Source organism: Eubalaena glacialis, chromosome 15 (genome assembly GCF_028564815.1).
Source record: "Eubalaena glacialis isolate mEubGla1 chromosome 15, mEubGla1.1.hap2.+ XY, whole genome shotgun sequence".
Lineage (NCBI taxonomy): Eukaryota > Metazoa > Chordata > Mammalia > Artiodactyla > Balaenidae > Eubalaena > Eubalaena glacialis.
Window position 1 is genome coordinate 87878961 of NC_083730.1, and position 13382 is coordinate 87892342.

The 13382-nt window shown below is 60.9% G+C and overlaps 1 protein-coding gene across 26 annotated transcripts in view; it reads right to left on the reverse strand.

The window, feature by feature from the left end:
- Positions 1-13382, reverse strand: part of NCOR2 (nuclear receptor corepressor 2) — a 223007-nt gene that overhangs the window by 33251 nt on the left and 176374 nt on the right. For 20 of the 26 annotated variants that reach the window (XM_061169327.1, XM_061169325.1, XM_061169328.1 and 17 more), the window contains 4 exons: positions 11487-11537; positions 9732-10359; positions 2505-2625; positions 1410-1578 (listed from right to left, as the gene is read on the reverse strand). In XM_061169327.1, coding sequence (XP_061025310.1) covers positions 1410-1578; positions 2505-2625; positions 9732-10359; positions 11487-11537 — 969 coding nt within the window. The remainder of the gene's footprint in view (positions 1-1409; positions 1579-2504; positions 2626-9731; positions 10360-11486; positions 11538-13382) is intronic. The other 6 variants (XM_061169335.1, XM_061169347.1, XM_061169345.1 and 3 more) reach the window with 1 other exon arrangement.

Genomic DNA, 13382 nt, shown 5'->3' on the forward strand with positions numbered 1-13382 from the left:
CCCTGAGCCCCTCATCACTCCTTCTGCTTTGTCTCTTTCGCTGCATGAACCAGCCTAAGGTCGTCTTGCTTCCTTACGTGTCCCCCCGTTTAACGTCCTCTTGCACAAACAGCAGCTCCTCGGAGCGGGAACTTCATCCTGCTCACTGCCGAACCCCCGCTGCCTGGCACGGTGCTTGGCGATCGTGGGTGTTCAACCAATGTCCTGGCCCCGTGGCCACAAGCTGGCCTATGCGCCAGCCAGGATGCACACCCGCCCGTGTGGGTGGCATCCGAGACTTCCTGCAGCAGGTGAAGGCGGCAGGCAGGGCGGGCTGATCAGCGGGGGAGTGTCTGGCGGGCCCTGTCACCTGTGAAGTGTGGGGCTGGCCTCCTTCGGGGACAGCCCTGCTCTTCATCCTCCGGCACACAGCACTGCCCTCAGGGAGGCCCAGGGCCGAGGGCCGCCCGGCTTTCTAGAGAAGGCGGGACGCCGTACCAGAGGCTGCCGGGGGTGGGTACGCAGGTGGCTCCGGCTGCCCACACCTGTCCCTGGGCCGCGTCGGTCAGGGAGGACGGCCTGGGGTCCTGCTGCCCTCAGACCCCTAGAGCAGCCCGCAGGAGCCTGGGCTAGCCCAGCGTTGGGGGAGCCTCTGGGGGGTCAGCCCCCGGTGCCTGAGATGTGCCAGGCTGGTCTGGGACGGGTGTCCCTTTGGGACACAGGCTTGAGACTTCTTGGGCCCGGTGGGGGGATGGGGCAGAGACAGAAGATCCAGAGAACGAGAAACCATTGCCCCACCTGTCTCCTGACCTTGAGCTTCACGTGGTGACAATAAAGCCTGCCCCGGGCAGTTGCTGCAACACAGCTGCTCGGGGAATCACCCCACTGGCTCCCCAGTGAACCCAGCGGCCTCAGCCTGGAGTAAGGTCAGGGTGAAAGCTGGAGGGGGCAGTGCTTCCTGCCCAGGCCCCAGAGTTGCTGCCAGCCGGTGCTGAGCCCCATGGTTCTAGGAGCTCATGTGTGGACTGAATCACGTGGAACCAGAAACTGAGCCATAGACATGTTTTCATACATGCACAGCGCTTTTGCAGATTTTGAGAAGTTGCCAATGTTGAGAAATTCGAAGATTTCACATGAAAAGATGGATTTCTAGCTTCTCTGGAAAAACAACCCCAGGCCTGTATCGCCACATGGTGACTCTCGGCTGGGGCCAATATGCGCCCACTTTAGAAAGAACAGGAGTCTCCAACTGCCCTAGTGCCCCCCCCGCCCCCCACTGCCTCACTCCCCCACGTTTCGCTCATTTACTTCGCCTGTCCGGCCACTGCAGCCTTGGAGTCTGCAGCAGCTGCTCTGCACACAAAGGCCCCTTACGCCCACCCACCTGCCCCCTCTCCCGCATACTCCCTGGGCCACTGACACACACTTACCCTCCTTCTCAGCAGGAGGCACAGGGCTCCTGCTTTTGCCTCGAGGGCTGCTGCTGGGCTGCTGGGGGCTGTCGCTCTCTGGCTGCAGGTGCTGTGGTGGCAGAGGAGCAGGGGCAGCCGGCTTAGGGGGAGCTGCGTCCTCCCGGGGGGGCTCATGGACTTTGGTGACCTGCCGAGGGAAGCCGGGAGGCGTGAGCATCTTCACAGGCCGTCCGTCCACAGGTCACAGAGATCAGGGACAGCCTTCCAGGCCCCCTGTGTGGGACCAGCCTGGAAACTGAGGCCCGGGGGGAGGCAGCGACGTGCCCAAGGGCACGTGGCTTGAGGGCCAGGATGGTAGGGCTTTGCTCAGAGTGTAGGGGGTGTGCCCACCCACTCCAGCTGCCCGGCCGTGGATGGGGAAGCCCCCGTTACCCTCCCCACCAGCCCCTTCCCCCTTCCCCAAATCGCTCCGGGTCTCAGAGGGATCGGGGCTGACCAATGGGACTGGGCCCGGCCTCGGGGAGTGGGCAGCGTAGCTTGGCGCACCTTGTGCCCCTCACTCGGAAAGCCCTGGTCAGCTCAGAGTCTTTCAGCCCAGAGCCCCCAGCTGCATTTGAAGGCCAGGCCCACCTCCTTGGAGAGGGACGGCTTTGGCCACGACTGAGCCATCACGAGTAAGGGGCACCTCTGAGGGTCCTCCTGCTCGGCCTGGAGAAGAATCTTCCAGCTCCCCTCCTTCCCCCAGCGAAGGGTCTCTCGGTAACTGTGGGGCGCCACCCTCCGCTCCGAGGAGCTGTGACAGCGCGTTGGGGGGAGCTTTCTGCGAGGTCTGGGCGGCTCTGGAGAACCCTCGGTGGGCGGGGGTGGTGAGAGAGGCCAGGGCGGACACCCCGCCAGCTCCCCAGCCTCCCTGCCTGTCTCCACGGGGCTTTCCCCAGGGAACAGGAGACGCGGGCAGAGCCAGGCTACAGGTGCCGGGGCCCCGCCTGCCCAGCCAGATCCACCGTCCCCCCAACAGGAAGTGGAGGTCGCAGGGGCTCGGGGGCCGCGGCCTGGCTTGGCAGGAGTCCTGGGGCGCGGGAGGTGGGCGCGGGGGGTGGGCCCGGGACTCACAATCGGGGGGATGGCGGCCGCCCGCTGCTTCAGCTGCTTCAGGTCCAGTGGCTTCTGGGGCGAGGCGTTGGTCCTGGCGTCGCTGGTCGGGGTGAGGAGGCTGGGCCGTGGCGACAGGAGCCTGTGGGGGAGACCAGCGTCAGGCCCACGGGCTCCCGGCCTCCTGGCTCCAGCCTGGATGACGGGGCTGGAGGGGCTGCCAGAGAGAGGCGAAGGTCCAGGATCACGGGGCCCAGGAGACCTGGGGTCACGTGGGGTCTCCTCCCTCCCTCCTCTGGTCCATGAAGGCCCCACAAGGGGCCAAGACCCCTCCCACCCCAGCCCAGAGGCCCAGCCAGGATCAAACACTCCTGAGACAGCCCAAGGCAAGGAAAGCCCCAGAGAAACCCACACTCAGGGCCCGCACCATGCTCGGCCCTTTGGAAGCTGCCAGAAAGGCCAAGAATCAACCAGCTTAAGGCTTGGGGAGCTTGGGAAGTTCAGGGAGACTATCCATCACCCAAATAGGAGAGTCTCAGGTGCCAGGGTAGGGCCTGGGGCATGGCGCTGAGAGGACCTTGCTTATTGGAGACCGGAATTGGGGAGCCCCCACTCAGCCCGAATGCAACCCGAGATAATGGGAATCTCGCCTGCACACCGTTTGCTGAGGCGCTAAAGCAGGCGGGTACAGGCTCTGCATGGAGGGGCTGGTCAGCGTGTACACGGCCCGCCCAGCAGCCCTAAGTGGGGCTGTGGTGCTGAGCAGGGCCTGCAGGTGCCTCGTCCTCTAAAGCAAGGTCACGTCTGTCTGCTGCTGACATGCAGAATGGGGCAGCGCACCTGCATAGGATGCACGGTGTGTGTGTCGGGGCGGGGGGGTAGTGGGGGGGGCTGAAACACGGTGGGATGCCAGCGACAGGGTCACTCCAGTGTAGAGCTGCAGTGTCTGGGACACCGGAGCAGAGCCTGCCCTGGGGTGTGGCTCCAGAGCTGCTCACGGGTGTCGCCTCCTTCAGGAAGTCTTCAGGGATTTCCAGAACGCGCCAGAACTGACCACAGTGCCCTGCCACAAATCCCCGTCTGCCTCCCCAGCTGGCACGAGGGTCTCTAGGGCAGGAGCTGGGTCTGCTGCAGCCTCAGAAGCCCTCACCCACCCACCGGGGCTGCCTGGTTCCTGCCCAGCTCTCAGTTCCCTCCTGTGACCCGCACTTGTTGAATACACAGCACGCCTGGTGTTGTGCTTAGGGTGCGTGGTTGGAGACCCAGAATCCAATGTCTGCTTGCAGGGTGCCAGAGCCGGCTAGATGATCAAACGGTACACACAAAGGCATTGGCCGTGGGCTGGATTCAGCCAGAGGGCAAAACGAAGGCCAGGTCCCCAAACCCAGAGGGTCCTGTTGGTACAGCCCTTAGTGTGTACTGTGACCATCCTGGCTGATGCCACAGGCAGACTGTAAGCACAGCCACTGCCTTCCAGGTAATATCCATGACCACCAGGATGCAGCTCACGCCGCCCAGTGCTGGCTGCCGGACGCCCAGCAAAGAGGAGAACACGGCTGCTTCCTGCAGGTGGAGCAGGACAGACGGGTGACATGCAGCTGAGGTGCCCTCTGCTCTCTGCAGTGAGACCATGGCCGGTGACCGGGACCACAGCCTGTGACAAGCCAGTCCCGAGGGCGCTAACCCCCTGCCCGCATCTGCCACATACTCAGCCGAGCAGAGTCAGTCTCGGCGACGCCCACTGGCGCTGCCCATGGCACGCAGGTGGCACCGGGCGCAGAGGTCGGCCTGACTTCTCCGTGCTCAGCTGGTCTCCACGGTCCTCCCGACCTGGTTCACCCTCCCTGCCGTCCTCATCTCTCTCGACCTCTCCAGATCCTCCTTGCTCCCCTGGACTCAGGCCCAGCCCCATTTTGCCCACCACCCTCGGGCCAAGGCACCCTGACCAGGTCTGAGAACTGATGTTATCACCCGTCCTGCATTCCCCACCTCCAGATTCAGCTGTCACCAAACACTGCCCCACACGCCTGTCGCAACAAATTATCAACGTCCATTTAAACCAACTTGCATTTGTAGACTTAAATTTAAGATGAATATACTGCAGCCAGTTTGGAAAGCACTCTGGCAGTTCCTCAAAAGGTGAAACAGTCACCATAGGATCCGGCAATTCCACTGCTGGGCATATACGCGAGAAAATGCAAACACACATCCACACAAACACTCGTTCACACAAGATCACAGCAGCCACTATTCACAAGAGCCAAAAGGTGGAAACAACCCAAATGGCCAAAAACAGATGAATGGATAAACAAAATGTGATATATATATACACAACGGAATATTATTCAGCCATAAAAGAATGAAGTGCTGACACAGGCTACAGCATGGATGAACCTCAGAAACATGATGCTGAGTGCAAGAAGCCAGTTGCAAAAGGCCACATATGGCATGGTTCCATTTATATGAAATTCCCAGAAGAGGCAAATCCATAGACACAGAGAAGACAGATTAGCGGTGACCAGGGGCTGGAGGTGGGGGATGCGGAATGACTGCTAATGGTCTGGGGTTTCTTTTTGGGGCAGTGAAAATGTTCTGGAATTAAACAGTGGTGATGATTACACAACTCTGTGAATGTACTAAAAACCACTGAACTGTACACTTCAATGGCTGAATTGTATGGTTTGTGAATTATGTCTCAATAAAGCTGTTACAAGGAAAAGATAAAGAATATACTATTTGCCAGCCATGAAGTCAAGGGTTTGTTATATTAACTGTACTGTTTCTACAAACAATAAAGTAATAATGTTATACTATTATTTGCTGTATAAATTACTCTAAAATGCAGATTTTAAAGTTAAAATATAAACTTTTATGTTTTTGTAAATATAATTTTATAGGGACACAAAATATGCTTTTATAATACATATAAAATAAGCAAAGTGTCTGTGTCTCACTCTCATTGTCAGCGAACTAGGACCTCCTACTCAGGCCTGTGTCCTGCCTCGGTTTCCCGGTGGCTTCTTGTCCAGGCAGGGCGCAGTCAGATTGGAGGGGGCAGGGGTCGCCCCTTGAATGCTCTCAGCAGGCACCAGCTGGGGGCGGGATGAGCACAGAGGTCCAGACCCCTCTTTCCTGAGTACCCCCTAACCCTCACCCAGCAAGGCAGGAGCGGACTGCGGCCATGGGCACAGCACATCACAGTTGACGAGATGACAGCCTGACAGCTCACGGTAAAGAGGGCGGCATCCAAGAACAAGGGTCTGGATTCAGATCCTCAACAAGCCCAAGGGTCCTGAGCTCCCCGCACCGGGGAGCGGGAAGATGCCTGGTGCTCACGTGGCCCCCAACCCCCCTCATCCCACATCCACGGTGGGCGAGAACCACCTCCAGGAGGCCTCCTCGTGGCAGCGCTCTCCCTCTGTTCTCTTTCCTTTGTTTTCTTGGAAGACAGGGCTTTTATTTTCCTCCCTGGAGGCCTGGGCAGGGTAGGGGCTCTCGGAGCCTGGCACTGTGCACGTGACCCGGGACAGGCGGGGGAAGCCAGCAACTTGGCTGAGAGCAGCCAGGGCCCCGCCCCCCACCCCGTATTCAGGGCTCTGGCTCCCAGTTCAAATCCCACCTTCGGCTGTATGACTTAACCAGCTGTGCCTCACTCAGTTTCCCCCCATCTGTAAAATGGGTATGAGAACAGTCGCTCCCTCCGAGGACTGTCCTGTGGGTGGAACACGGGAAGCCCCGAGAACAGCGCCTGGCGCTGAGCGGCTCGGGCACCTTCCCATTCCTGTGGTTTTCCTTCCCACCCTGGAAGACCAGGGCTGGGGGAGCGGGAGGGGCCACAGGGGACTCTGGGTCCCGCAAGAGTGTGCCCCCTCTCTGCTGAGCCCCCTTTCCCCAGCTTTCTCATTATCACTGGGCTGGGATAGGTGGGACCGTGAACAGTGTCCACACAGACGATGTCATGTTACTCCCCTGTGCTCCCAGGATAAAACTGCACTCCTTCCCTCGACCCCTGGGGCCCTGTGGAGCCAGGTCGGGCCGGGTCCCTGCCCACCTCTGTGACCTCCTCTCCTGCCTTCCCCTCTTCCCTTCCCTCGCTCCACACTCAGCCACAGGCCTCTTTGCTGTCTACTGAACATAAGCTCATGTGGCCACAGGACCTTTGAACTGGCTGTTCCCACTGCTGGCTTTCCCTCCATGTCTCACACTACGTGTTCTGATCATCCTTCAATGTCACCTCCTCAGACAGGCCTCCCTGACTGCCCCTCCCCCTCCCCCCACCCCCAATCTCTCCATCATCCACTTATCACACGAGCATTCCCTTTATTCCATTACTGTTCCAGTTCCGTACTAGTCACTCTCACTAAAATGTAAGCTCCCTGGAGCCAGGACCTCATCTGTCCTGTTCCCGGCACCCCTTGAGCCCAGAATGGCGCCTGGCACACACTGGTGCCCAGTTAATCATTTATGGAATAAAGAAATAAAGGAGAAAATGCTGTTACATTCTTTCAAAGTTCCAGGGGCTCAGCAGAAGCAGCCACATTCCAGCCTCCTCCTGGAGTGACCTTTGGGGAAGCCTGAAGCAGTTCCAAAGGAGGGCAGTTCCAAAGTTCCAGGCTGGCTCGTAACTCCATTATCCTGACAAGAAGCCCATAAGCCAGGATACCCACACCCATCTTATACGTGAAAACACTGAGGCCCGGAGAAGGGACTTTCTGAAGGCCCAGCCCTGCCAGAAAGTGCCCAGGCACCTTCTCTGGGAAGTGGAACAGGCGGAGGCCGGCAAGCTCAAGGCTCTGCAATCAAAGCCAGTATCTCTGGCTGTGGGCCAAGAAAACTCCCAGGTGGAGCTGCCTGGCAGAGAGTGAGGGAGAGTAAAAGCAGGATATGATCTTCCCTCCCCAAGTCGTCCGGGCACGGGCCAGAACGAGATGCATCTTGTGTCTGTCCAGGGACGCCCAGTTCACTGCGCCGGGACTGCCAGGCGGGAGGGAGGGCTGTGGGCGGGAGGCCAGGACCGGGGGTCGCCTGGGGGCCCACCCATCCCGCCGGCCCTCCCGGGAGGCGCTGGCTGCCAGGGCGCGCTCTGACGCATCTCGCCTGCGTCCTCCGGCGCCTGCCTGGCCCTGTGTGGCTGTGGCCGGGGAGGGAAGAGGTCAGGAGGCTGGCCTGAGTCCAGCCTCACCCTGAGGCCGGGGGACTGGCCTCGGTCACAGAGGGTGTGACAAACCAGGTGTCCTGACTCCCAGCCCAGGGCTCCTGCTCCCGAGGGATCGAATGCTGGACGCTCAGGCAGGAGGAGTGGATGGAAGCCAGACCCAGCTGGGGGAGGGAAGGACACGTCCCTGGGCGGGGCTGGGGTGGGGAGCAGCTGAAAGTAGGCTGCGGGGCTTCAGGCCTGGCCCGAGAGGTCCAGGCGGGCTGTCGGGATCCAGGCCAACCCACCGAGCTGTCCAGCCCGTCAGGCCATGTGCACCCAAAACACAGACTCCGGGAGGCCGCTTATCAGCGTGGCTGTCCCATGAGCTCAGCGCTCTTCCCACTAAGAGCAGAAACATGTGTTTCCATGACTCTGTCCCCGCGACCAGCAGGAGTGGGGTGGGGAGCCGCCCGCCCTGACCCCATTACCCAGGCGCAAAGAGTGAGCCGAGTGGCCAGACCCTGGCCCAGGGCCCTCCCGGGCAGACCGAGCCGCCACGAGCACTGTTTTCCAAGCTGCGCCCTCTGGGCAGGAAGCTCAGGGCCTCTGCGCCCTCAGAAACCTGTTGGCCGGGCCTTTGCTTATCAAAGGGCCACACAAGCGGGGTGAGGGTCCCGCCAGGGACCCCCGGACGCAGGAGGCAGAGGACGACGTGGCTCACCGGCTTTTGTGGACCGTGTGGGGACCCAGAGAGCTCTGACCCAGTCCGAGTTTCATACGAGACGTTCTGGAAGTTGCCGTTCTCGCGTGCCCCAAGGGGAGTCACGGGGCAGAGGAAACGGCCCCTGGTGAACAGGTCGGATTTGAAAGTCAGATTTTCCTCCCTCTCGTGCTGCCCGGAACTTTTCCGAGAGACGTGAGAGGAGAGAAAACAGACTGCACCGTTTTCAGTCAAAATAAAACTGGCCGGCCTGCCTCACTAAATTCTTCAAGCCGTCCAGACGTGAGCGGGAGCCGATCTCCGCAGCTCTGCCCTCCGCTGCCCACGTTTGGCCCTAAGTGGGGTCTACGAGCTTTGATTCTGGTCGGGGGTCTCGGAGACCCTCCGCGGGCAGAAGAGGAACCAGCAAGGATCCCGGAATCCGTCACTTTCCCCCATGTCCACCGTCACCAGCCTCACCGGCCCCTGGGACATGGCCGCTGCCGCCTTCCAACCCATCTGTATCCCTGTGACCCTGTGGCCCCCGTTAACCCCCCGCCCCCTCCCAACACACAGCGGCAGGTTTCAGAGCCTGAGACATACCCCAGCTCTCTCAGGCTCTCTCCCTCTGAGGACAAAATGCGGCCGCCCACCCAGCCAGAGGGGTCGCACGAGGTGGGCTGGTCTGCTGACCCTGCCTCTTCCCAAGCTGCCCCGCCCCGCTCCACCACTCAGGGCCTGGATCACGCAGGCTCAGTCCCACCCCGGGGCTTTTGCACTTGCTGTTCCCACTGTGTTGAGGGGAGAATTGCGTCCCCCAAAATACGTTCAAGTCCAAACAGCCAAGTACCTGTGAACGTGAACTTCTTTGGAAACAGGCTCTTTGAAGATGTGACCAAGTTAAGATGAGGTCCTTAGGGTGGACCCTCAACCAGTGGACTGGTGTCCTTAGAGCAAAAGGGAAATTAGGGCACACAGACACACAGGGAGAATGTCACGGGACCACGGAGTGATGCGTCTACGAGCCAAGGACGGCCGGCACCACCGAGGCAGGAAGGAGCCGTCACACGGCGTGGCCCTGCCGACGCCTTGACTTGGGGGTGGTCCTCTGTGGCGGCGGCTCCGGATGCTAATCCACGCTGCCCAGCACACTGCCCCCTGGCTCTCCCTGTGGCTCCTCCTTCCCCGTCCAGGCTCAGCTCGGAGGCCACCGCTGAGGGGGACCAACCCCTCGACACTGCCCTCTCCCACCACGGAGCCCCTGCGTCTGGACCACTCAGTGGCGGCCTCCCCTCCCTCCGAGGGCAGGCGTGGAATTGGCCTCGTGCGCTGCTGTCTCGGTGTACAGGTGGTGATCAGTAAGCGTTTATGGAGGGAGACGACGAAGCCGCCACCCGGCCCGCCCACTCACCTGTTCTTGTCGCCGCCCTCGGGCTCGTCGACCTCGTCGGCACTGCAGGTGGCGCTGGAGTCGCCGTCCTGGGGGGCGCCCGAGCCCTTGGCCGCGGGGCCCTTGCCCCCAGGGCCGCTGCCCTCCTTCTTCTCCACCTGGAGCGCCCCCTCGGGGGTGGCCTCGGCTACGGCCTCCGTGCCCCCCTTGACCTTGTCGGGCCCCTCCTCGGCGGCCTCCTCCTTGCACTCGCTCTTGATGGGCTCCGAGGGGGGCGCCTCGCCGGGCTCCTCCGTCGTGCCCACGTCGGCTGCCAGCTCTTGGGCTGCAGGGGGCTTCTGCTCCTCCCCCTCTTCGGCCAAGGGGGCGGCTGCGGCCTCTTCCTCCTTCTCCTCCTTGGGGACCACAGCAGCGGCCGCGGCAGGCGAGGCGGGTGCCGGTGGGGACGTGGGCGGGCAGGCGCCTTCGGGGGTCGGGGCGGGCTCGCTGGGGGCCGGGGCGTCCTCAGGTGGCGGGCTGGGGGGCTCAGGAGGTGGCGCATCGGCGCCCGGGGTGGGCGGGGGCTTGGGCCCGTTCTGCGCGGTGTCCTTGGCGGCCTCGGTGCGGGGCGACGGGATGCTCTCGGTGTCGGAGCTGTTGTTGACAGTGGCTGTGCGGGGACAGTGAAGATGGAGTGAGAGGTGACGGGGGCTCAGGGTGGAGGCAGGCCCGGCCCTCCCCACGGCCCCCTGACAGCCCCGACTGCACACCCTGGCTCCAGGCAGGAGCTCAGGGCGCTGCGACCCCATCGCTTGACACCACGCAGCCCTAAGGCTCCTACACGCCTGGGCAGCACCCCCCCCCGGCCCCTCCCAGTGCCCTGTCCTCCTCTGGCCGCCCTCTCCACCTGCTGACCCTGGAGCCCAGCAACCTGTTAACTTCCAACCCCCGGGTGGGCGGCCAGCACCCCACAGAGTCAGGCTGGGGGCAGCCAGGGCTGCAGGCCTTTGTTTTGGGGTCTCCTTGTTCTCATCTGGGCTGCAACCCTGGCTCTGCCCCGGCTGGTGGCCTGGCCGTGGTAACACAGGTGACCTCCCAGCCTTGCTTTCCCCATCTGTAGGGTGGGGAGAACAGTTCCCACCCCACAGGGGCTGTGACAGCACAGGATGACACCTGGTAACTGTTTGCTGTTGTATCATCACTGCTGTCATCATAACACGATGACATAAAATGGGGCCAGTGAACTCGAAGGAGCCCACGGGGAAAGGGTCCACAACAACTGCATCCCCCAGCCACTTCCCACAGGGCTGGTACACAGCAGGTGCACAATAAGTATTGATTGAATGACTGAATGTGTGTACAGATGAAGGGAGAGGGGACCTCAGCTCCAGGCAGGCCTGGCTCTTTAGGCTTAACAACCGCTCCTGTCACTTCTTGGGTTTCAATTTTCCCCATTTTCTACAAAATGGGGACATCCGAAACCCCCCCTCCTCCACACTTCCTGTTGGGGAAATCAAACTGGGTAAGCGTCGCAGGTGAACACACTAATGAAAAAATCAACCAAGCAGTCAAGCCGAGCACACTAATCTGCAGGAGTGAGCCTGGGAACAGCATGGGGAACAGACACTGCACGGAGGAGGGGGGACAGAGGTGGCGGCAGCACAAATGGTGGTGCTCACAGGCAGAGGCGTGCTCACAGAGGTGGGGCCCCTCGTAGAGAAAAGGCCCCCTTGGGATGCCCCCCGCCCTGGTCAGGCCCTACCCCCGCCCCCGACGGCCAGCTGGCCACATTCGTACCTGGGCCACTGCATTCCCCTCTGGGTACCTCGTTCCCAGAGGCGTGTAAGGCTGGAAGGAAGTGAGAGAAGGGTTAGAAGCGAGGTGGCATGAGCAGCAGGTGGGGTGGGAGGAGGTTCTGTGGCCAGGCAGGGCTGGGAAAGGGGCCCAGGGCCCAGCAGACAGCAGGAGGACCTACAGCCCTGTCCCAAGAGCCCTCACCCCTGAACACTCCTGGGTGCCCTCGGACAAGTCACTGGCTCCAGGGTCCTGGGGTGGGAGGTGCTGGCGTCAGAGGTGGGCAGGGCTGGGGGAGAGGCCTTTGGGGCTGCCCGGCCCTGTCTCACCCCTCAGACGCAGAGCCAGGCCAGCAGGGGTTGCTGGTGCCCTGCACAAACGCTTCCTTTAGTTTTCACTGCCTCCAGACCCCCGGCCTCTCCCACTTTAAGGCCCAGAGCAAAGGCCATCCCTTCCAGAAATAACAATCCCAACAAGAGCAACACAGGGCTCGCTTGGTGGGTGCTGGGCTCCGGGCAAAGCTCTTCACACACACGACTCATCTCACCCTCAATAACCTCTAAGTTGGAGATGATCACCATTCTCCTTTTCAGATGAGAAAATAGAGAGGTTGAGTCACTTGCCCCAGGCCACACTGCGTGGAGGCAGGAGGGGGTTGACCCCAACATCCTGTGTCCCTAACCACCGGTTCCTGCCCCTGCCTTCTGACTCCGGCAATGTCACTCCCTCCTTTCACGTCATCAGACCACAGGATGCAGGGGGCCAGCGCTGAGGTCCCCTGGACAAGTGGCTTCGCCCCAGAGTCTGTGTGTTCATCTACAAGAAAGGGCGGTTCACGCCTGGCTCTCTCCCTTACCCAGAGGCTTGTCTCCTTCGGGGGTTCTCAGACCTGAGCGAGCCTGAGGGCCGTGAAGACTCACATGGCTGGGCCCACGCCCAAAACGTTTCTCACTCAGTAGGTCCAGGTGGGGCCCGAGAATCAGCACTCCCGACAAGTTTGAATCCTGGTCCCCAAACAGGCCAACTGGTTACCTTGGGTAACCTCTCTGTGCCTCAGTGTCCTCATCTGTAAAATGGGGTGATGACAGCACCCATTGGGCTGTTGTGACAATTAAAGGGAATAACTCAAGGCTGTTGCTCTTATGACCACGATCTTTACTAGACACACTACGGGGCCAAATGGATCACTCCTCCCTCCCCTGGATTCACCTCCAGCCTGGATATGACAAGGCACTTGCTGCCTGCCCCGTGGAGGGAGGGGTCTGCAGTGCAATTGGGGCTGGCGGGGTATTCCAGAAGGTTCCATTGTGGTGACCTCAGACCCTAACCCAGAACCTACCTCACTTCCCCTATCCTGGTCACAGGGACAGAGTTACGCAGCGAATGCCGGCTGCACTGGCAGATTCCAAGTCCACCAGCTACAGGACACCCCATGTGAGTGATTCTCCTCTCCCTGGGCCTTGGTTTCCTCATCTGTAAGATGGGAACATCACCCTGTGCCTTTGGGCAGGATCTTCTAAACTGCCTCCTTGATGTGCACAGAGCCATCAGGTGGTCACAGAAGCCTTGGATTCAGCCAGACCAGCACCCCCGCCCCCCCTACCCAGCAGACAATGCCTCTCCCCCCATCCTTGATAGGTTGTGTGAACCCTACAAGTGACAGGGAGCTCACCACCGCACAGTTCTCTTACTGGGCAGCGCCTGTTCTGCTTTTAATGCTGAGCCAAAGTCTGGCTTCCTTTAACTTTCCCACCAAGCCTGCATCCTGCCCGGATGGATATTTAAAGAGGGGATTGGGTTTCTGCTCCCTAGGCTCCCTTTTCCTGGCTACAGACCCAAGATCCAGAATGCAAAGACCAGAGGGATCTGGAGCCTTCCATCAGACACTGGTCAGGTCTC